This window comes from Equus asinus, chromosome 13 (assembly GCF_041296235.1).
Source record: "Equus asinus isolate D_3611 breed Donkey chromosome 13, EquAss-T2T_v2, whole genome shotgun sequence".
Lineage (NCBI taxonomy): Eukaryota > Metazoa > Chordata > Mammalia > Perissodactyla > Equidae > Equus > Equus asinus.
Window position 1 is genome coordinate 36,615,172 of NC_091802.1, and position 23,791 is coordinate 36,638,962.

The 23,791-nt window shown below is 41.9% G+C and overlaps 1 protein-coding gene across 2 annotated transcripts in view; it reads right to left on the reverse strand.

Annotated features, from left to right (window-relative positions):
* Positions 1-4,845: 4,845 nt before the first annotated feature.
* The window catches only part of KAT7 (lysine acetyltransferase 7), a 31,887-nt gene continuing 12,941 nt past the window's right edge, over positions 4,846-23,791 (reverse strand). The window contains exons 6-15 of one of the 2 annotated variants that reach the window (XM_014833562.3): positions 21,947-22,036; positions 20,422-20,520; positions 17,713-17,823; positions 16,021-16,212; positions 13,554-13,643; positions 13,180-13,320; positions 11,970-12,063; positions 9,806-9,952; positions 8,692-8,798; positions 4,846-8,046 (exon numbers count right to left, since the gene is read on the reverse strand). In XM_014833562.3, coding sequence (XP_014689048.1) covers positions 7,945-8,046; positions 8,692-8,798; positions 9,806-9,952; positions 11,970-12,063; positions 13,180-13,320; positions 13,554-13,643; positions 16,021-16,212; positions 17,713-17,823; positions 20,422-20,520; positions 21,947-22,036 — 1,173 coding nt within the window. In that variant the 3' untranslated portion in view covers positions 4,846-7,944. The remainder of the gene's footprint in view (positions 8,047-8,691; positions 8,799-9,805; positions 9,953-11,969; positions 12,064-13,179; positions 13,321-13,553; positions 13,644-16,020; positions 16,213-17,712; positions 17,824-20,421; positions 20,521-21,946; positions 22,037-23,791) is intronic. The other variant, XM_014833563.3, reaches the window with a different exon arrangement.

Consider the following 23,791-nt stretch of genomic DNA (forward strand, 5'->3'; position numbering starts at 1 on the left):
AGAGGAAGATGAGCACAGATGTTAGCTCAGGGCGTCTTCCTCAGCAAAAAGAGGGGGATTGGCAGCAGTTAGCTCAGGGGTAATCTTCCTCAAAATAAATAAATAAGTAAATAAGAAAAACTGAAGTCACCAAATATTTCATGAGTTTCCTCTATGTGCTGGCACTTCACTAGGAACTCAGATGGGACTGGGTGTATGAAAGTACGAGACTGGAATTTGTCCTGGAAGACCTAAGGACCTTAGAGGGGAGTCAAAATGTCCTTGCTCTGCGCAAAAGCCACACCCTGCTCTCCAATGATCCTTTTCAAACCCAGCATGTTCACTCAACCTTCTGGTTTTTGCACATGCCATTTTCTTCCTATTCTGGTGAATTCTTACTCAGAGGGTCAATGTCTCTAAAGCTTTCCCAATCCGGCACCCGCCCATTCGTTCCCTGCTCCAAGTTCCCAGAGCACCTTGCACATTCTTCCATTACAGCACTTAATAGATGTTGTTATAATAGTTTATTTCCTCAACTTGAGAAACAGGGTTTCTAAAGTACATGGACCTCATTTATCTTTACCCCAGTGCCAACGATAGTGCTCAGCACACAAGAGGTCTTTGGAGAGTTTTGACGGACTCGCACTTCCTGTCCTCAGGGAGTCTCTCTCTAGAGAGCCATGAAGGAACCAAACTTAAATACAAGTAACTGAAATAATAGCAGCTGCCACTCATTGAACACATATCCTGTACTTCTCAACTCGGCATGTGCAAACGCTGAGCTCCTAACCTACTGCCCCAAAGCTATTCTTCACCATCATCAGCATCCCCACAAATGGCACCTCCACGCATCCAGCTGCCCAACCAGAAATCTGGAGTTACCCTCTAGTCCTTGCTCCTCACATCAAATATATCACCTGGTTGTTGGTTCTCCCCAAATCTATCTCAAATTCATCTTCTTTCCACCTTCACTACCACTGTTAATACCAGCCACTGTCTTCCCTTGCCTGGAGGGCAGTTTCCTGAAGGCTTCCTTGATTCCCATCTTACTGCCAGACCAGCCCCATCCATTCTCTTCCCTGAGAATGACGCTTTAAAACGGGCAATCAGATCATGTCCATGCCCTACTGGCCACAGTTTGGTTTCCTACGATACACTGACATTGCTGTTGAGGCCTCCAAGGCCCTGTACTTTCTGGTCCCCCTACCTCCTCACCTGGCTTTGTCTTAGTCCGTCATGCACACCAAGTGCTTGCCTTCCTCGGGGTCTGTTCTCAGGCTCTTCCCTATCTAAACACTGCCCCAGCTCCTCCACTCCTCCCTTGGCCAACTCCTCACCATTCACGTTCCAGAATAAAGGTCCTTCCTCAGACACGGCTTCCTCAAAAACCAAGCTCAACTAGTTCTCTCCAGTTATGCTTACACACCTTGTCCTTTTCCATCCATAGTATTGCTCACAATTAGAAATCATATGCATTTAATACATCTCTTTCAGGAGATTGCAAGTTCCACATCTTTTATGTACAAACCATTTGTGTATGTATCAGCATTCTGCATGGCAACTTACCTTCACAATTATCCTCATTCTGCAGATGAGGATAGGCCACATGCTTGAAGTTACACAATGGCAGAGCCAGGATTTGAGCCAAGGTGTCTTCACTCCAAACACACTCAACCTCTACACTTGGTCTATGCTATAGTCGTATAGATAAATCTCAGGTGGAATTATGAAAACTTCAAGAGGAATTCCTTTTTAGCTGGGCCATTTCAACAGGCAGGAAAGAAACTTCCAAATGGCCCCACCCAGCCCCGCGGCATTTCTATCTCTCGAGGCTCCTTCCAGATGAAATCATTTTAGGAAGTGTTACATTCTGTGTCTCCCTCATGGGAAAATCCCAGGAGGGAGGTTTTGAGAAGCCCTGAAGTCAAGAAATACACTGAGTGTTCACTTTAACTCAGTATTTTCCAAGTTTGACTACAGTACCCTTTCGATCCACACTACTTTGTGTTTAACGGGACACACTTCGAGGAGTTTAAGTGGAGGCTTTCCCAGTAAAAACAGGAAAAGAAATAGAGACCAATCCAGCTGCATGTTGAAGCTGTGTGGGGGAATGATGAAAGCTATGTAGGCTGAGTTAGCTTACGGAAAGACTTGAAAGCCAGGATAAACGTGAACTTAATGCAATCAGAAAACAGAAGCCACATGAATTCTTGAGCAGGGAAGTGATGGGCCTCAGTCTTGACAGTAGGAGACTCTCCGCTTTCCCTAATCCACTCCCATAAGGAGGTGGCTAAGAATGCCAAGGCCAGGCAGGGACCTCAGAACCAATTTGACTGACAGCTGAGCCAAGCTGAATGACCAAACAGGTGACCAACTGGCTCTAAGGGTGCCATTACGTATTATACGAATACTGCTCCCTGGAGTTACCCAAGGTGGTGGCCCTCCCATGGGCACACCTGGCTTTCCATCACAGGCAATAACTGATGGGACCTACAAGGCCAAACTGAATTCTAGACCTTGAGTTTCAAAGTTCTTGTTCCACTTGCCCATTGCTGTGTATCAAACAACCCCAAAACAATTAATGGCTGAAAACAGTATTTTTCACGATTCTCTAGGCTGGCAGGATACCCACCCCTCACTATTCAGTTTAGCTCAAGATTCTGGTTTGGAAACATGCCAGCTGGTTTCCAAGAGCAAAAGTGGAAGCTGCCAGAATATCACTTCTGCTACATCCAATTAGTCAAAACGAAAGTCCAGTCCACACTTAAGGGAAAAATAGATCTCTTATTGGAAAGAGCAGCACACACATCCAGGGCTGGGAGAAACTGTTGGTGGCCATCCCTGATGACCCACCACACCTCTTTTTCTGTGAGGTTAATAATGGAGTTTCTAATAACCTGGAATATAGTAAATACAAGGTGAGTTGTTTCCAGAAACAAACACCCGGTTAAGAAGACAGAGGGGTTTCTTGGAATGAACAGGAGTTCAAGAATAAAGGTGTTTACATCTCACATAGAACATCTGGGAGGAGCAATGGAGCCAAAGTCGTGCAACAGCACAGGTTATTTTCTCCACTCTTGGGCACAAACCAACCCCTAAACCCCAAAATGGCAGCAGCATGACCTGCATCTCCAGGTGTTGCACAAGACAGAGGATACACACCGATATTTCAGCGCCAGGGACATCTTTCACCACTGGACCGTCTTTTGCTCCCTGCTTAGTGACATTCATTGGCATTTTGCTGAAGACACCACAAAGGAAGTGGGCAATTATACTGCCCCCATCAGCAGGAAATAGTCTGGAAGAGGCAGTCATACAAGTTTGTAGCCAAAAGTACTGGCACAAAACCAGTGGAGATCCAATTCTTAATTCCATGGTCCCAATGAATAGCAAGAGATAGCTTCTAGAATTTCTGGCAAGATATTATTTAGCAAGGGAGTTTTCACTTTATTCTCAAAATATGCAAAGCCCTGTACAGCATTTTGTATATATATGTACCTGTGGGGCCACAGTGGGCCAGGCCTTCTCCTTCAGTTGTCATTGACCTCACTTGATGGAAGCTGTTATCTGAACCTGTGACACAAAGAACTAGCCTAGGGCCCTGGCTCAGAGTGAAGGCAGGCAGAAGGCAGGATTCTTGTCTTCCCACTGGGGCTTTCTCAAACCAAGAGTTCTCAATTCATAACCGCAGTCCAAGACCGGACTTCAAAGGCTCAATTTCCTGAACTGTAGACAAATGGGTGCATATTTACACTATGTGCATTAAAAAACACTCAGTGCTTTGAGGGGGCCGGCCCAGTGGCATAGTGGTTAATTAAGTTCACATGATCTGCTTTGGATCCTGGGTGCAGACCTACACGCCGCTTGTCAAGCTATGCTATGGAGGCATCCCACACAGAAGAACTAGAACGACTTACACCTAGGATATACAACTATGCACTGGGCCTTTGGGGAGGAAAAAAAAAAGAGGAAGATTGGTAACAGATGTTAGCTCAGGGCCAATCTTCTCCAGAAGGAAAAAAAGGGAAAAATCTGCTATAAAAAACCTCAATGCTTTGAATAGATTCTCAAAAGATCAGAAGTAAAAAAAAAGGATAAGGATGACTGTGAGCTGTGCTGCTTGATCACAGCACCTCATAAAACCCACATGTCCTCAATGTCACTGGCTTACCAGTTGCTCTTCAAAGGGGCAGGGCATACTTATGACCACGCTTGAAAGTTACTAATATACATCCAAAAAGCTGCTTTTCATGCGTTTCATATTCCAGAAGGAATGTGTACTGTAAGCAAGCTGTGGTCTATTTTTCTGTACTGGCTTTTCCTATGTAGCCCCCACCCTGATCTCAACCAACTGGCTTCAAATGAACTCCACTCGAGGCCATTCCTAACTCTAGCCAGGGCGATCTGCCCAGAACTACAGGGGCAAACCAAAGCTGAGGACAAGTCCAAAGCATCATCTTTCCATATAAAAGGTATACCATATTGTTAAAAATTACTTAACATGACTCACTATTCCCTTGTGAGAAATGGGAAAACAGGCACAGAGGCACCAGATGACTCAGGACAGCATTGTCAAAAGTGTGGGATTTGGCATCAGAGAAGCAGGGTGCTCTTTCTGTTTCTATAACCCAGCAGCGAGACCTCCGAACCTCAAATTTTCTCCTGTGGGAAGGGAGAGAATACACACGTTACAGTGGCGCTGTGGTGAGGACCGAAGGAAACGCCTAAGTGAAGGGACAGTGCTTCCTAAACAGCTTATCCCTCAATCAGAAGCACAGGCAGAACGGGGCACATCTGCCTCCTGCTTCAGGTCTCTGGCCCCCAACTGCTGCTTACAGGATCTACTATAATGCAGTCTTTTGTCTCAAAGTTTCCACCAATTTATATTTCTTGCAACAGAAGCCACTAGAAGCATGAGGGCCTGTGGCTGAAGCAAGGAAATCTAATCAGAAGGGAGAGGATGATTAATCATTAAGGAATCAAACAGCTGAGGAAGCAAATGGTAGAGGGGAGGGTGTAGGTTCCCAAGTTGAACAGACCAAAGTGAGATTCCGGCCTTGCTGCTCACTGGGTCACCTTGGGCTTCAGGTTTCCTTCTGCAGAACCAAGGTGAACTCCTACTGCACAGGCTAACACGAGAGTCAAACGAGGCAGTGTGGAAGCACCCAGCTCAGTGCTGAGCATAGCGGAAGCAACCAGCATGTGCTAGGGCTCTCTTCTTCCTCCACAAATAGAGTAGATGCTTCCACTGACAGGGTCTCAGGAGCTAGATCCAGGAATAACTCCAGACTTTTGCTCTTCTAATGAAGGAGGCTAAGCAGCTGAGCTTCTTTTGTGCAGGTAAAAAGGAGTCAGAGGGGACAGAGTCTGTCTTACTCAAAGTTGCCAAGAAAGTGAACACTGTTCCCATACCTGTAAGGGATTTAAACCAGAGAAACCTTCCTTTTATTTTTAGGTGAGGAAAGGGGGCAGCAATCAGTGGAGGCTTGGGACCCAGATTGTGCACAAAATTTCAGGTGCCTTGACCTCTCAGCATTCCATTCCCGTGATCCTTATTATCTACTTCAATCTTTTCAAAAGGTGAGAGAGCAGACTTTCCCTTTGATGTAAATATTTAGAATAGAGATTTGGGCCCACGTTCTAAGATGAGTGTAAGAGGGGTCTTTTTATAACCTTCAGCTTCTCTCCATCCCATCCTCCACCCCCAGTAAGTGATGCACAGGACTCTAACCTTGCAAAGGAGGACCCTTAGCTTGTCCGCTGAGATAGGTTCTCACCACTACCAGCCACGGTGAGAAAAACCACCCCAGCAAATGATTTCCACCCTCCTTCCTTCCTCTATACAGGTAGGTGTCTGGCCTTCCTTTTCTTGCACTGGGTAAATACAAAAGGAAAATTACTTGCAGACATCAGCTACTTTCAGTAATCACCTCATCATTGACTCTCCCGGGTAGAGAAGTGGTATTGCTCCTCACTAGTGGCAGATAAGCTTGGAGATGAGAAGGGATATACCTGTTCCCACCTCCCACAACATCAATTGTACCCATCTGTCCCAACTTTCTGCTGGTTCCTTTGCCTTTACATCAGAAGAAAAGGAACTTAATGAAAGAATGAATACTACTAACTCGTCATTGCTATGCATACCTATCAGTTGAAACCAAAGTGAGGCAGACAGAATTTAACCCACCAACCAGCCAAGTTCAGAGTAAGAAGTCCTTCTATAGAAGGCCTGCAGCACAGACAAAAAAATTCCACAGCCACAAACCACATACCTCAACAGTCAGTTTACTGCTAGGTAAAATAAATCCCCAATGCATTTACCATTAGTAGCAGGTCAACTGCATCGTTTTCATACATAAATGAGAGCCCCTGGGTGAAACAGACTTGAGCAGAGAACATGCTTTATTGAGGAGTAGATATAGAACAGCACATTCTACCACATGTGGGGAAGGGTAGCTTCTGTAAAAGGCCTTTACCCCTTAAGAAAATCCCCAGTGAAGTTGCTTTTGGATAAATTTTAACAGTGACACTGAAAATGGCAGGGAGCAGCCATTGAACATGCTTAAAATTAGCTCCCCCCAACCCACAGTGAATATAAGTAGTGTACAGAGATGACAAGAGAAAGGCACAGATGACCAGAGGCGGGATTGTGGTGACGGCTCCACATGAAGACGACAGTGTTATAGGAGACCAAGTTGGGAAGGGTGACATGTCATACATCAAAAGCTGCCCCAAGATAGCAGGTTATGATGGGCTAGAGAGAAATTAGAGGGAGCATCTCTTCCTTCACTCGCACACCAAAAATAGACCAGAGAATAGGGGGATGGTGGCAAATCCCAAAAAGGAAGTGGAGGAGTTGTTCTTGGAAGGGCATTAGCACTTCAGTCCTAGAGGGAGTGCGAAGCACTGCTGAAAAGAGAAGCAAACCTCGGCAGGGGTGACCGTTCTGCCTTGCTGAGTCATGGGCTGAGATACAGAAGTCATTTTCAATCATTTTCTACTTCTCCGAGGATGTTCAGACAAAATCAATGCAACTTATGTGGAAATCTAGGTATGCTACATCAGACTGGTACTGCTGAAAAGATTTCTGCAGTATAATTAACCAGTTAACACGCAGCATGAAGGGGAGAACTGGAAATTATTTTGGCACCTGCAAATGTAAAAAGGGGCAGGGAATAAAGAGAGAAGAGAGCACTTACTACTGGACACTTTCTGGCAAGGCAAAAGTATCCGTTCCCTTCCACCAGAAGACTGCCCACTGCCCAAGGTGAACTCAAACCAAACACAGCATCACCACCTCTTAATTCTTCTCTCCATCTCGTCCAGATAGACTATGCGATGTCACCAAGACTAATCCCTGGGAAAATCTTCAAAAGAATTTGACTCTGGTCAGCCTGATACTGATCAAAAACAGGTCTTTCAATAAAAATGGAGGAAAAAATTTAAAGTGAGATGAAATCCAAAGGGAACAGACCCCTCCCAGTACACACACACTCGGAAGTGTTACCTCTGCCCTGTCCCTCCAAAAAGCACAGTAAGGAATAACTGGAAAGGTCCTGGTCATGGCAACCGTATTCGGAGGTCTGGTGACCGGGTGGCAAAAAGCACTATTACAAAGTTTAGAAGACACAACACAACCTCATGGAGCTAGAGAACATGAGGAGAGAACCAGTGACTGGACAGGTACAGTACCAAACAGAACACCTTGGGTCAGTGCTACAAGGGATCTGCACTCAAGTCTAATATAGATCCCATCCAGGCAACCTCACTGAGGCCGAAACAACAGTTCCTCAGAACCAGCGTCTGCAGTGTACATGAAGGTCGGAGCCAGGACAGTCCTGAGGGGGATGGCCTTCCCAAAGGATACTGTACTTGCCAATCACAAGAGCAACAGAAATGACAGACAGATCCCTAGGGTATGGATTCCTACTGCTGGGGTTCGCTGGCTCGGAGTAATAGGTCACTTTAAGTGCCCTTGGGAGGGGTCCATTTTAAACAGCTTGGATCCATGGTTTTATTGGAGTTGGATCTTTTGGCCTCTTTGGCTATCCACTCATCAATCAGGTCCTGAGGGAGAACAATGGGAAAAAATTATTATATATATTCAACTAAAATGTCTTTATACATGGATTCCAAAATGACTGGTAGCAAAGAAGAAACTGCCAAAAGTTTAACAACATACTAAGGTATAAAATAGGTGTGAAAAAATTATCTTTTTATTTACAAAATGCTTTCCTACCTAATCCATTTCTTTCTACCATGCCCTCAATAAGACCTGAAAATCATTATTCATCTTCCCTTACTACACGAGTCAACTCAAAAAGTAAAAATGGGCATGAGTTGAAATGGCATTTGTTAAAGGAATTAAAACCACTTCCACAAGCCCTGGCGTTTAGAAGATTCCCCTCCACAGACAGGCCTCAAACGACAGAAGTGCAGGGAAACATAGAGCTGCTTAACTGCAGCTGCTTAACTTGTGTCATCCAAATCTGAGACAGGAGCTTACCAAAAGCTTCTGATAAGGACAAGGTAGGAGATAATCCTAACAAAGGCAGCCCTGCTCGCTAAAGAAATGAGAGCAAGTAGCAGGTGCATGGAGTAAAACTCCTTTAAGAAGGGAAGGTTACCTTTAGCGGGCTTAAGTTCCCGCTGTGCTCCACTAGGCCTCAAGGGGACACTCAGCAAGGAGCAAGTAGCTGATAAACACTTTACCTGTCTCTTTAAAACTAGGTGTTTTCCTTTCCAATACTTGAGCATCTGAAGGGCTTGCAGAGTGCTGACAATGTCCACAGGATTCACAGCTGTCTCCTGGCTAATTTCTGAAACAGAAGAGCCTCTGAGAACCTGGCCAAAGCACAGATCCTCACTCCTCTACAAGGCCCCCTTTTCCCTCAGAGGAAATCCAAACAGACTCCAAATGGTTGGAATCTTTGATACTCAACCCAATCAGTTCACAAAGTTTATGAAGCATTCGTTTGACCAGTCCAAATAGCTATAGAAGAGGGATATTACAGCAAGAAACCACTCTTAGCCTCCACAGAAATCAAGGTCAAGGACAGACCAAACTAAATTCTTCCACTGTTGCATAAATATACAGGGATATGGGGCCAGCCCCAATGGTCTAGTGGTTGAAGTTTGGTGTGCTCCACGTCAAAAGCCCAGATTTGGCTCCTGGGTGCAGAATCACACCACTCATCTGTCAGTGGTCATGCCGTGGCAGCAGCTCACATTAAAAAAAAAAAGAGGAAGGGGGCGAGCCTAGTGTAGTAGTAGTAGTTATGTTCGTGCGCTGTGCCTCAGCAGCCTGGCGTTCACAGGTTCAGATCCCAGGCACAGACCTAGCACCACTCGTCAAACCATGCTGTGGCGGCATCCCACATAAAATAGAGGAAGATTGGCACAGATGTTAGCTCAGCAACAATTCTTCCTCAAGCAAAAAGAGGAAGACTAGCAACAGATGTTAGCTCAGGGCCAATCTTCCTCAGAAAAAAAAATACACACACACACAGGGATATCTTAGAAGCTCCTGTGTGTGCCAAAAGACTTGAAAACGTTTTTGTTCTTTCTTGACTTTTGTTAAAAACTGAAGTGTCAGCAACCCAAGATTTGATGAGCCAAATGCTCTGGAATCTTTAGGCACCTTTAGTGAGGGTCTCCGCAGAGGCCCATATTCAGTATGCCTTCATTTCTCCTATTTAGATGAAACACAGAATGGGGTATTATCTTTAAAGGTTACAAAGCATGCAAAGGGCCAAGTAGAAAAGTCAGGATATTCAGCAGAGTTAACATCTTGGGTAACAACTATTCTAAAGAGTCAAAAACCAACCTTTGATAGAAATCTCTTTGCCTTGGAAATTATGCAGGTAACGGAGAAGCACTTCTTTCCAGTAACTGCGATAGCTTATGAGCCCCAGATCTGAGAGTGGACGTTCTGGGGAACCAACTTTTTCTTCCACTTTGGAAAGCAAATAACCTGCCAGGGAACAAAGAGACTTTTTCTAGTAATGCTTTATCTCATGCTAATAGCAAAGAACAATGTGCCAATATGGAAGGAGGTTTAAGAAGTGCAGCCCCCTTTGCAGTATCAGTCAGGGTTCAGTCATTCAGGCGATTGTTCTGTGGCTGTTGTAGAGCATGCTGCCTTTGTACACACAAAAGGGGAAGAATGTCCATTTGCATGGACACATAACAGATATTCGAAACCTCCGGAAGGCTTCACTAGAAACTTTAATAAACATTACCTGTAGCTGTGTGCTAGCAACAGGATAGATGGGAACCAAGATGGAATCCATTTCATTATACATAGCTTTTTACATTTTTCAAACGTTTGAACTTCAGAATAGATTATCTCAGTACCACCTATGGGGTGGGGGGGAATCGAATCTCATGAAGCCTCCAGTTCTAACATGTAAACATCTAACATTCAACACTATGGAGATGCAGTCAGCAAAATTCATACTCTGGGAAACTCTACTGGAAAACTAACCTGCTTTCTTCAACAAATAAACAGCAAGGAATAAAGAAAGATATGAAATGGGAACAGGTTAAAAGTGATTTACGAGCCACATCTATCAATCCCAATATATCAATTCTATCTAGATCTTAGTAAAAATAACTTTTTTTAAAACAAAATCAGAGAAATTTGAACACCATAATTTATGATATTAAGGAATTTTTTGTTTTTTTAGGTGTAATAGACCTTATCTTTTAGAGACAGCAAAATAATTGAGGGTGAGAATATAGATAAAACAAGACCGGCCATAAAACGGTACTCATCACAGGGAGTTTTATTATATACTATTATTCTACTTTGTATATATGTGTATGTTTGAAAATTTCCATAAAACTAAGTTTATCAAACAGATGTTACCTATTCAAAGATATACAGTCCTCTGCTCCCCTCAGTGGATTATGCCACTTTCTAGTTCATCTTTTCCCAGGTGGCTTAAAAACGAAAGGACTGGAAGGCTAATTCTAAGAATTCTAATTTTGATTAAAATATGTCATATGACAGTGGACATTGAATAAAACACAGCTGATTCTCATATTTACAGTAGCTATGTTCTATAAAGTGAACACAGAATTACTGAACACTGACCAGTGCTTCCAGGGGAAACAGAAGGTTGGATTCCTACGAGCCTCTGATCACATTTGCATCAACCGATCAATAAGTAATCTTGTTTTATATATTTCTGTTTAACACCACCTTAATATGTAGTTGCCTTATTAACATTCAACTCATGGCCAACAGCACAATAACCTATGCCTAAACGAAGTCTGTCTAACACATATTTTCTCTGTAAGGCATATCACAGACTTTCCAGCAGTATTTCAACACTACACTCGGGCCATTTAAAATCAGCAAAAAAAGCATAAAAATATGAAAAATGTGGCACTAATGGACCATGAAAAGGACGCCCGCTTATACTAAGAGAGCTGAAACAAGGCACGTTGTTTGACCTCAGCCAGGAACGTGTGGTGACATTTTCTGCTGCTGTGCACGTGCCTGTGAAGGACTGCAAAAGTGCCAAGAGTATTGATTTGAGGTTACAAATAAATTCTACTGAGTAGGCAAATTCCCAAATACAGAATCCACGGTTAATGAGGCCTAAAGCCTCCATCAGGTATACGGATTGCCTCTAGACAAGTCCTTACACAACTGAAATCCCTAATATCCAGGAACAGATTTGAAGCCTTATACATGTACATGCTGTTCATAAGTCTCAAGCTGGGATAATCCTAAAATGCTTACTTAACTATCCTCTGTATCTCCTATCAGGTACCAACTCAGGGTCCTATATTCATTGAGTGTTCAACGCGTTACCAGGTCAGCAGACAACGTTCAGGTTTTTCCCACTTACTCATTCACTTAACAAAAATCAGTATACATCCACTACATGCCAGGAATTGTGGAGACCATAGGACAAAAAGACAGACAATATTCATACAGTTCCTGCCTGTGGAGCTTGTAACTTAGCAGTTTCACTTACTGAAATCAATGAGCATCTTGCCATAGCCCTGTCTCATGTACTGAGGCATGGTAAGGATGCAGGATACATTGTAGTTGAGGAATGAATTCTTTTCCTAAAATCAAGAGCAAATAAATCAGCAGGTCACGAGGGTTTGGAACCAAAGGTGTCAATAGTCCAACAGAGATAGAAAACAAGGCTGCTTGCAAAATATCTGGCTAACGAGTCCTGGGGGAGTGGCTATCAGGCTCAGAGCTATTACGTCCCCACCCTTTATGATGGCCAAGGCCATTAATCCCAAGGTTTCCCCACCTGAGACCTCCGGACTCATTTTAAGGCGGCCGACTCTGGAATATTTACAGTCACAGAGCAGGGCAAGAATGTTGAGACTGCTCAGTCAACCCAGAGGAATTCTATTTAAAAGCAATTTTTCAAAAGGGAGCTGCCTACTGGAGAAGTGAGGGATCCCAAACAGTAAGTCTCCATTCTGGAAAGGTGGGTGGGTGAGTCACAGAACAGTCAAATCACATATGGTATGATTCCATTTATGTAAAAGCCACAGAGCAGGCAAATTTATAGAAAAAGAAGGGCTGGGAGGGGTTGAGTGGAAACGGGGAGTGTTGCTTACAGGTATGGGGTTTCTTACTGGGGTAACAAAAATTGACTGTGGTGACTGCACGGTGGTTGCAGAATTCTGTGACTATACCAAAAACCACTGAATTGTACACTTTAAATGAGTGAACTGTATGGTATGTGAATTATATTTTAATAAAGCTGTTATATTAAAAAGTCATAGGCAAAATGTGGCCTTGAGTCTTTAAAGGCACAGTGGTGTTATGACTGAAGGAACTCAGCTAGAAAACCAGGCAAAAGAATATATTCCTGGTTTTGAGCTAATAACAGAGAGGAGGGCAAAGCCAGGAGAGTTGGCTTGACTGCAAGATGTGAGCTTGTGGGTTAGGAGGCAGGGCCCTGGACAGTAATTAATAGGCAGCACCACCCACAAGTCCAGAAACAAATAAACCAGAAGCTTTTAATAGAGAACTGCACGTTTTCATTAAATAATCTTTGATACATGGATTTGCCCTTTTTTCTTTTTTTTTTTTAAAGGGAAGGGCTGTCATCATCACCCAGGGTACTGCCTCTTCCTGTCAGTGCTTTGAGTCCCCATGCGCCAGCATCAATCACCCTGCTCTGCCCATTAGCTTCTTAATCTCCAGATCCTGCTGACCTTGGAAAAATATCCAATGAGGTGACAGCCAGTGTTGTCTGCTTCTGTCATAACATAGAACAGGAAGGGTTCCACATCATAATATAACGTCTTGTGGTCCAGAAAAAGCTTGGCCAACAGGCACAGGTTTTGGCAGTAGATCTGGAAGCGGAGAAACAGAGCTCATGTGTGTGCCAGTGATTCCTAAACTTATCAGGTAAAGGCCTAAACTTAAAGATTATACCATTATTGTTAAGAAAGCAGAAATTGTGTATTTTGGCCAAGAGAAGAGTTCTATCTTCTTTACCAGGTGAGATGGAGACAAAACAACCTCATTCTGAAACCTGCGAATATACAACATTACCACCCCTCTTTCTGCGGTCATCACTTTTTACCTTGTTTTTCTTGCCATCCACTTCAAACACGGAGATTGAGCCTTTGCGATATATCTCATCCCCAGGTGGGTGTTTCCACACACATTTAGCCTGCAACAGAAGGGAACCCACATCAGGGAAACACACTTTCCCAACAACACTGCTGCTCAAAGGGAGAAGGAATCATGGGGCAAATTAAACTAGCCGAGGCGACAGACAGTTGGACACACTTGAGAACATACAGCAAAACAGATTTTTTTCCCCCCAGTAAAACAATTAAAGGCTTCCAAAGTCACTGTAATATATTTAAGGTATTTTTATAGAAGTTTGGAACAAGTTTTCTGGATTATATTCTGGCAACGTTTCAACCCAGATTAAAATCATCTCTACGTAAAAGCCAGATAAATAAAAAATACCCTTGCTTATTATTAAAATGCCTTGGGCCAACAGGAAATTCTTAAGCAGCTTACTTGGAGCAGCTTAGAGTTGCTAAGTAAAGGCAGGAGTACTTTCCGCTCACCTTTACCAGTGACTGCTTGTTACCACCTAACCACTATGGTCTTCTTTTTTCAGATTAGAAAATAGACCTACAGTGATAAAAACCATCCCCCCGCCCGAATGTTCCCTTTGTTATACAAGGAAATGGGAGCGAGTTTTTCCGTGGCTTAAAAAAAAAAAAAAATAAAAAGACAAGCCAGCTTGGTGGAGCAGCAGGAAGCCAAGAGGCACTTGGCCACAAGGGGGCACAAGATACCTGTTTCCTCACCCCGGATTACTAGTTAAGATTCAACGCAGCTAGACAGCCATTGCTGTAAATAGGTGAATTCTTGAAAAGTTTTATGCAAATACATTTAAAGCATACATATGCATACGAAGCATTTTCTAGTAAATTTTGTTGTGACTTCTGATCAACTCAAGAATCATGCCCCAATTTGTCACATGTAAAGCCAAATATCTATTAACTGGAATTGCTTCAAGAAAGCTCCACCTATAGTTTGTTCCTATCTCCACCCCTTTACTCATGCTGCTCTTTCCAACAATAACCAAACTAATGCAACAATTATTTGTTTAGAAACAGAAGCCAAACTGTTGGCCAAATGGCCAAAGAAAGCCCATTTCAGTGATTATTCCTGAAGCAAAAGGAATCAAAAAGAGGTATCGAGTAAAATAGGTTTTCATTTCCTGAAACTCAATTTCTGTGACTCATAACACAGGAGGATCCTCAAATATTCAGAATGTTTACTTGATCCTCAGACTTATCGAGACTCTTCGTTTTCTCCCTGTACTACTATTCCTCGCCCTTTTTCGCGATTTTATTGGTTAGCGCCACTAAATAACCAGAAACAAAAAGAAAAAGGCCATAAATGGTAAGTAGTTCACATCAATAAAAATACAAGTCTTACTTTCAAAAAGCAAAACCATATTTTAGTTTCGCTCCATGGTCTACAATCATGGGGACAGCCTTTCTGATACTATCACCCCCTATGCTCTAGTGTCCCCATCAGTCCCCGCCCATCACCTCGCCTCCAGCACTCTGTCCCCACCCCAAATAAAGCTGGAGTCTGCAGGGCTTAATTCACAGTGGTGGATCTGGGCCACAACGCTATACAGACTGTGTGCTCCAGAGCCAGGAACACAAAAAAGCAGCATTGCCACACCGGGGAGAAAGCTTAATGACAAAAAGCACAAGCCGCCTGGTTGTAGACGCGCAGCACATGGAAATCCTGGGAAATGAAGCTGTAACGGGAAGGAAGAAGAGACCTCCTAAAAGGCCTGAGTCAATTTATGTTGTGACTATAGAAACAAGAAAAAAAAGAGACTAATCTCTACGCCTTACCCTTTCCCACCCCTACTCCATGGCAGAAATTCCCTTTAAGACAAGACTTTTCATTCTACGACTAGGGAAAGAAAAATGGCTTAAAGCTGCAAAATACCTAGTAAGCCTATCTGTCAATAATAAAGTCAGATTCAAGTCTCTATTTCTATTTTAACAGGAAGAATGTTCAGAACCAGAAAGCACTAAACAAGAGGGAAAGGCACCAAAATTTCATAATTTGTCTCCCTTAAATAAGCGTTCATTCAACACATATTTATTACCCATGCTAGTCGCTAGGGATACAAAGGTGAGTCACGTTGTCCCTGCCTGTCTAATGAAGTCTACCTAATGAAGTCCATTTATTTTCATCTAGTTTGGGACACAGAAAAACTATAGGCAGAGGTAATTCATATCCCAAGAAGAAATGAGAAGAGGAGACAGCAAGAAAAAAGACAAGGAGATGTGTATGACAAGATGTGGTAAAAGGTGAGTACTAGCCATGCCATACGCTGTATACTCTCCGCCTGAAATGTGGCTTTCAATTTCCTATGCCTTCATCCCATTACTGTGGACCACTGAGAGATGCCTGGACAGATATCATCTTGACAGACATCAAAATCTAGAGATCCTATAGCTTATCACCATGATGCTTATGGAACCCAGACAACTTACCATGTGTCGGCGAAGTATCGTTTGGCTCTTCATGTATTTTAAACAGAATTCACACATGTAGAGACGTCCCAGTCGTGCATATTCTTCAGGATAGGGAGAATGGTACCAGGTATCAAGCTCATAGCGACCAAAAGCAATTGTTTTAATCATATTGCTCCCCTCTGTGATTTGGCCTTGCAGCCTCAACTTCTCCTAATGAAGAGAAGAAATCAAGTCAAAGGAGAATTAGAATTGATCATCTTTGTTTCTAGAAGCCTGTAATAGGCTTAAATGCATGTCACCACGCTGGGCTATGGGGGGGAAAAAATCAAGACAGATTTGGCTTCTAACTCATGAAAAATCTGCACTGAAGAGGGCTACATGGGCACGGATAATCAGAAAGGCTTACGGAGAACTTACTATCTACACTGCCCAGAGCACAGGTCTCAACAGAAGGTGGCTTTTCTCTTCTCCCTACCACACTGGGCGCCTCATCTCTTGAAGATCAGAACGGGTCCTTGGTAAAATTTCGTTTTTATCAGCCTGAATCAAACTGAATTATAAAAGGCAATCTACCACAAATAATACTCCCCATCTTTACAAAACATTCTAAAACTAAACAGAAAAAGATTACCTAGAATGTATTTTACGTATCTGCAGAAGCTTTTACAAAGCTGTGTAGATCTGTACGACACACCCCCACAGTGGGCACCCTCTCACCTTAGGTCCTTTAAAAAATATTTTTGAAACGTGGATGATGCTTTAATTCTGGAATCTAAAGTCTAGAAAGTAGAAATTATTTTGGGATCTCTATCCCCACTCAGTGGCTACGAGTTGGCTATAGAAATCGTTTTTAACACACCCAGGTGGAGAGTTGTGAAAGACTAGCCTAGGAAATGCTCGGTTCCAGAGTGGGACAGAGAAAACCAGCAGTTAACAGCCCATGCCAGCCAACGGCAGCTATCAAACCCTGCCTCTCACAAAACTTTCAATGAGTCTATTCGAGGATTTTTAAATTAAGTATTCAACATCATTTGGGAAAAAAGGGAAGATGAGATTCACATTACAAACTAAGCTTCCCTGGAACACATTTAATCCATGAAATCAGAGGTAAACTCAATCACAACTTCCTTAAAGCAAAACTGTTGAAAATTCTGCTAGGGTATCAAAACTCAATGTTAACTAACAGAAAACCATCTTAATATATAAAACTTGGCTGTGCTGTGTCAAAGATTAACTCTAAAATATCTGACGACAATCTTTCCCATCGTTGCTCCTCACCGTTCTTTTTATTCTTTTACAGCAGTATTGCAGGGCTGCGGCGACCCTGCAAAGGGGAGTTTCTGTTTGGGTTAAGAGGACAACAGAGAGGGTATCTCCCAGTCTCGAGGTTCTCAGAATTGCAAATTACCCAACTGAGACAAAGTGGCTCCTATTGTTTCATCCAGCTTACCACCTCCACCAAACAGGTCCTTCCAGGAGTGAAGGTGGAGAGGGAAAACTGTAAGGGACACGGGAAGGGAGGAGGGGTAATTGATTTTAAATAAGAATGGGAAGGAAGACAGTCTCAAATAAGGATAGCTGGGAGAAAGGGAAAGAGATTCAAGCAGCAAGGCACATCCAATTCCCATCAAACTGATTGCTCGTCATTTTTCTTGGCGGTTCCAAGTGTCCTTCACAAGTGGTCCTCAGCTTGGAGGTTTTCATACTCACCAAATCCTCTGATGCCCGGGCTTGTGCTCTTCGGAAAAGATCCAAGTCATACTCGCTAGTCAGGTTTTCCAAGAGAGGTTCCCGAGTGTTCCCATAGGTCTGCCTGTGTTCCTAGGAAAATAACCAGAGCATGATACTCTCTGCTTCTAAGAATTTATCTATTTCATTTCAGTCTCTGCCAACCGGAGGGCCAAGCAGAACCATAAGCTATTTATTTAGTGCCAACTATATGCCAGGCATTACACTAGGCAACAGAGATTGAGCACAAGACAGACTATTTATCAGGCAGGTTAACGCCAGAAGACACCCACTACCTACCCTAGTGAATCTGCAAAGGAAATGCTCTTACAACTTCTCCAAAAGGGAGTTTCATTCTTCTATCTCTAAATGAGCACCTCAAGGATCAGAACTCTACGCCTCCATTTCTTCCTCTGAAAATATGCACGACAGCACAAATAAATAAAATATAACAAACCCAAAAGGCACTACAAATTCCGAGAATCTTGAGATCCGCAAGGAACCCTGGTAGATATTTCCCCACTTAAAAACAAAACAAAACAAAACACAGAGGCTGTAAGCCTTAAGTCTAAGATTTTAGAACAAAAGGACAATCTGCAGGTAGAAGGGGCAGTTGGACTAGGCAGTCTTCTGTAAATTCTCTCACTTGAATTGCTGCACCCACCATGACGCTGTCCGCCAAAGGCACTGTAATGCTACCACGTTAGAACTCCTCTAGCCTAAGTGCATAGAACAGGCTGGCCTTTTTGAAAAATGTTTTACCAAACATCAAGCAAGAACAAAAGAGGGAATAGTCACAGAAAATCAGAAGCATAAAAATAATCCAGTTTTAAATAATTATCAGATCTTACCATGGCAGCCACTACAGGTATCCTTCCACAGGAAAGAAATTCCACAGTGGAAACTTCCCTTTTAAACCTTTGATTCTAGCCCTTCCCACTCCGTCCTAGACTCCACCTCCCACCCAGAGAATAGGAGATAATGGTGGTTAAGTGGAGTGGATGGCTCATCCCCGGGAAGAACATTATAGATTTCACACACATATTAGCATATGAAGAAACCATTCACCAATGCCTTTATCCCTAGTAAAATTTCTTTGAGTTAATCCGTGCCCATCTGATGGATATCTTGTTTAATTTGGACTCTCACCTAAGATTTAGGTTCTAAGCATTAATTATTTCTTCTAGTTTCATGAACTCTTTTTTTTTTAAAGCTTAAAAAAAAGTCCTATCCAGCATTTTTACCAGGAAGGCTGGGTCCAATAACCTAGCCCAAACTACTGGAAAGCAGATGTTTGGAAGACAAATTTCAGCTTTTACCTCAGACACTCTTTCTACCTATATGATTCTGGGCAAATTACCTCTCTAAACCTCAGTTTCCCATCTATAAAATAGGTGAAATACCACTCATCTTTGTTACAAAGATGATGAGCAACACAACCACAGTGTCTAGCATATGAGCACTCAATAAATGGTATTATCGTATTATTGCCCCTCTACCCAATCTGTAGAAACTGACCAAGACAGAGGAAGCATACAACCTTGCACCCCACAGCCCACTACTAGAGCCCTCCCTCTACACACCCAACAAAGTCACCCCACAACACACCACCCATCTCACATTGGCCCATCTCCATTTACTCATAAGGTTATCATTTTCAAGACAGTGATGACTACCAAAAAAGTAAATACATAGTTTGACCTGTTTTTGTCTTAGGGAAGCCATGCTGACTAAGTATCCACAAAACATACTTTTCATAATTATTCTAATGACTAAACAAGCAAATGTTTTAACTCCATGAAAAAATAAAAAATAAAAATACACATCATTAAAAAGACAGATCACAAGCCAAAATGGTAACAGTGGTTTATATCTTGGTGGGTGGTTTTCCTTGGAATTTTTCTTCTCTCTTTTTTCCGTATTTTCAATAGTAAGCATTTATTAACACATTTATGACAAAACAAATCTCTACATAAAAATTAAGTTTTATGCAAAAAATTTCTTGAAGATTTTAATTGAAATGAGGAAATTAGTTCAAAATATTTAAGTGAAAACACAGAATTCAAAGTTGTACTTATAGTAATATTCAAATTATGTAAATAAGGCATTATGTAAAAAGCCAGAAGGATATATCCCAAAATGCTAACTGTGGTTATTTTTAGGTAGTAGAATTAATGTGTATTTCTGTATGCCTTTCTTAACTGTTCTATATTTTCTATTACAAATGTGCATTACTTTTAAAACTAGAAAAAAAAGTTAAAATACTACAAAAAGATCTATTATAGAACATATTACCCAATTAATACCTTTTATCATGTAGAAATATTATTTTTCCTTAAAATAAGTGGACTACCACTTCACTTGAATATTTTTCCTTGTACAGACATCTCCAATATTTGTTGGAGAGGGTGAATTTAACCCTTTAAAGCTATAGTGAGGTTTACAAACAACTAGAGGATTGAATTTTTTTCATCTAAATTCTCACAGTATTTTATTTTTCAAAGACCTCCTGTTTCTAGTCTTAACAACCCACTTTTGGGGGATTATAGTAAACTCTAACTGCCAGAGAAGAGTCCTTCTATTTATAGAGAATACTAAAGGGCAAATCTGAAAAGCAGAAGCTTAGAAACCAAAACGAATCAAACGTGAGAGCAAGAGTTCATGCTAATTAAATATTTAACTTTTTCTCACCATGTATTTTTCTTTCTGTTCTTTGCTCAGCCCAGAATTCCTTTTCTTCCTGAGTTCAGCCACCTTTTCCTTATATCGCAGCTGCCTCTCTGTTGGGGCCTAAAATGAAAAAGGAGAAAACTGAGAAGCTAGCTAGAAAACCCATTGTGCAATTAAGTTTCAAAATGAAAGCAACCAAAAAGCAGGAGGCAGGGATGCCAGATGTGTTACAACCACCCTGTAAATACTATAGCAATTTTAAAATTCCAAATTGGGCTCCCCCATCACCTAGACCACTACCCTTACTGTCAGTTAATATGAGTTCAGGAATGTACTTACTTTAATATTAACCCAAACAGAACATAAATCAAGGATGCAAGTTCCCATCAAAGCAACAGGAATAAAATAAAGATTGCTTCAATTCAATAAGCATTTATTGAATGCTTACCATTTTCCAAGTACAGATACAAAAATGAATAAAAATTTAAAAACTGATTATGAATAGAACACAAGATAGACAATGAAGAAAAGTGTAGCTACCACTTAAAGAGTGCTTATTCCCTGCCAAGCACTGCAGATAGGTACTTTATGTGCATAATTTACCCTACCAGGGAGGTATTATTTACTCTTTTTATTAACAAGGAAATAATGTTTAGGGAGGTCAGCTGACCTGCCCAAGACCACACAGTTAGAATAACAGAGTCACGGTATTCAAATCCAGATCTGTTTGGCTCCAAAGCCAAATTCCCTCATCACCATGTTTCCTGTGCTATCCACCTATAATCTAACCACAACAGACACCCATATGATGAGCTAAGTATATATCACGTGACAGGGGCTAAACTAACATTCTGAGAACATTATAGTGGGAATACATGAGGAAGGAGAAGATTTGGGAAGAATTCCTACAACAGTGGAGAGTTGCACAAGACCTTGAGGGATAAATACAACCTCTTCTTGGTACAGGTATAGAGTCTTAGGCAGAAAAACAGCAAGAACAAAGACCAAAGGCATTCAGAGAGGAACAAGGAATTAAGTGTAATCAACAGGCATGAATGTTCAGAGAAGAAGGATTAGAGCAAAGCAGCATCTTAGAATCCTAGTAAAGAGGGAAAAGGAAGACAAATGACATAATCAACAAGTGTCAAATGCTAAGGAAAAGCCACTGATGACCTTGGAAACATGCCAGCAGAGTGGAAGGGTCTGAAGGTAAACTACAATGGGTTAAAAAGTGGATGCAAAATGAAGAAATAAACCAGCAAGTGCAATCTTTCAACTAATCAGGATTATCCTTTATAATTATTCTCTTACTATTATTACTAAAGATAGCATGACTCCTTCATTTATGAGGTAGAAGTGTTTGTTTCATTAAAATTTACCATTTGGAAAACAAATATGATTCTGAGTTTATGACTGAAGACCAGTCATTCAGACATACCATAGGAAACAAGAGACATGGATATACCTAAAGACAGTCATGGGGCAGAGGAGAGCCAAGACTTGGCTCTCAAACTGTGAACGGCCAGAGCTTTAACAAGGCCCATACCTGGTGCCTGGTTGCATGCCTGTTGTTGTCATCTTGCCTGTGGGACAGCATCCTTTCTTCTATCTGCTTATCCCGGCTCTGTGCTCTCACCTGCAACCATCAATAATGTCAATAAATCCACCTGCTTCTAAGACTATGTTTACTTAAAGCATAAGAATACCATAGTAATCCCTTGAATTTGTGTTCTGCTTTTACTTTCAAAGGGTCTTCACACTTATATCACAATCTCTAGAAGAAACAGATAAGGCAAACTTCACATTCTGTTTTCTCAGCCATTAACTGAGAATCAGAGAAGTGAAATAATTACAGTCATGCACCACTTAACGATGGGGATACATCCTGAAAAATGCATCATTAGGCAATTTCGTCATCGCCTGAACATCACAGAGTGTACCTACACAAACCGAGATGGGCTAGCCTATCACACACAGGCCATATGGTATTAACTTTATGAGACCACCATCGTACATGCGGTCCATTGTTAACTGAAACATCATTATGCAGCGCACGACTGTACAACTAAATGATGGTCAAGCTAAGATTTTAATTAAGTCTGATGACTCTGAGCCTGGACTCTTTCCACTGTACAAGGGATAAGAAACAGTGTGAGAAGTGCAAGAACAGAGGGAAGAGTACAAAGAAAAGGTTGAATACCTGTGGTCAAGTCTATAGGGAAACTTAAATCTGTAGTTATGTGTTCTTAAATTACATTAGCTCTCCAACAGTTTCAATTTCATCTTCTCAGAAGTGAAGAACTCATATCCAACTGCCTATTCAACTTCAACACTAAAACTCATCATGGTCACAAGAGAATGACTGATATTCTCCCACAAATCTACTCCACCCAAATCTTCCCTGTATCAATAAACAGCAACATCTTCTAAACAACTGTTCAGGTCAAAAACCTGAATGCCACCCTTGATTCTTCTCTTTCTCTCACACCTCACATCAAATTTATTAGGTTGCTCCCTCTAACATACATCCTGAATCCAATCAATTCTTACTATCCCCACTGATAGAACACTAGTCCAGGCCACCATCTATTACCTGAACTCTAGAGCGGCCTTCCAACTAGTCTACCCTGGGTCAACTCTTGCCCCTTCCAGTCCATTCCCCACATACAAGCAAGCTGTGATTTTAAAAAGTGTTTATGAAATTACATCACACCTGCTGAAGCCCTTCAAATGTTCCCCATTGCCACCAGAATAAAAACATACACCTTGTGCCAACGCCTATAGGTTCTTCATGACCTGGATCTTGCTTCCACATTTCCCATCATGCTCCAGCCACACAGGCATACTTTCAGTCCCCCAAACCCAACAGTTTATCCCCACCTCACAGCCTTTGCACTTGCTCACCCTACTTAGATCTCTTCTCTTAGATCTTGACGCAACCAAACTGCCTCTTTGCCATCAGTCATGACTCAGATCAAATGCCGACTCCAGAACGTCTTCCTTAACGACCCAAGCAAAAGCAATGCCATAGCCCCATTAGCCCCAGTCACTCTCTGTATCTATAGCCTGTTTGTTCCCCACAGGATTTATCACTACGTGAAATTCGCATTTACTGATTAATTCATATGTTGATTTTACCTCCCCCATGAGAATGTAAGCTCCTTGAATGCAGTCTTTCATCTCATTTACAGCATCCTCAGATACCTGTACAGTGTTTGGCACATACAGTCACAGAAATCTGACTGAATAAAAATGGTAAAATCATTGATTGTAATTGTTTACCAGGAAACTCAGAGCAATCATGTACATGTAAGTACTTAAAAAATTCTAGAGCTTTTAATAAATGTGAGGATCATTAGTCTAATCTTTCCACTGGGGTTCCAAATGTAAT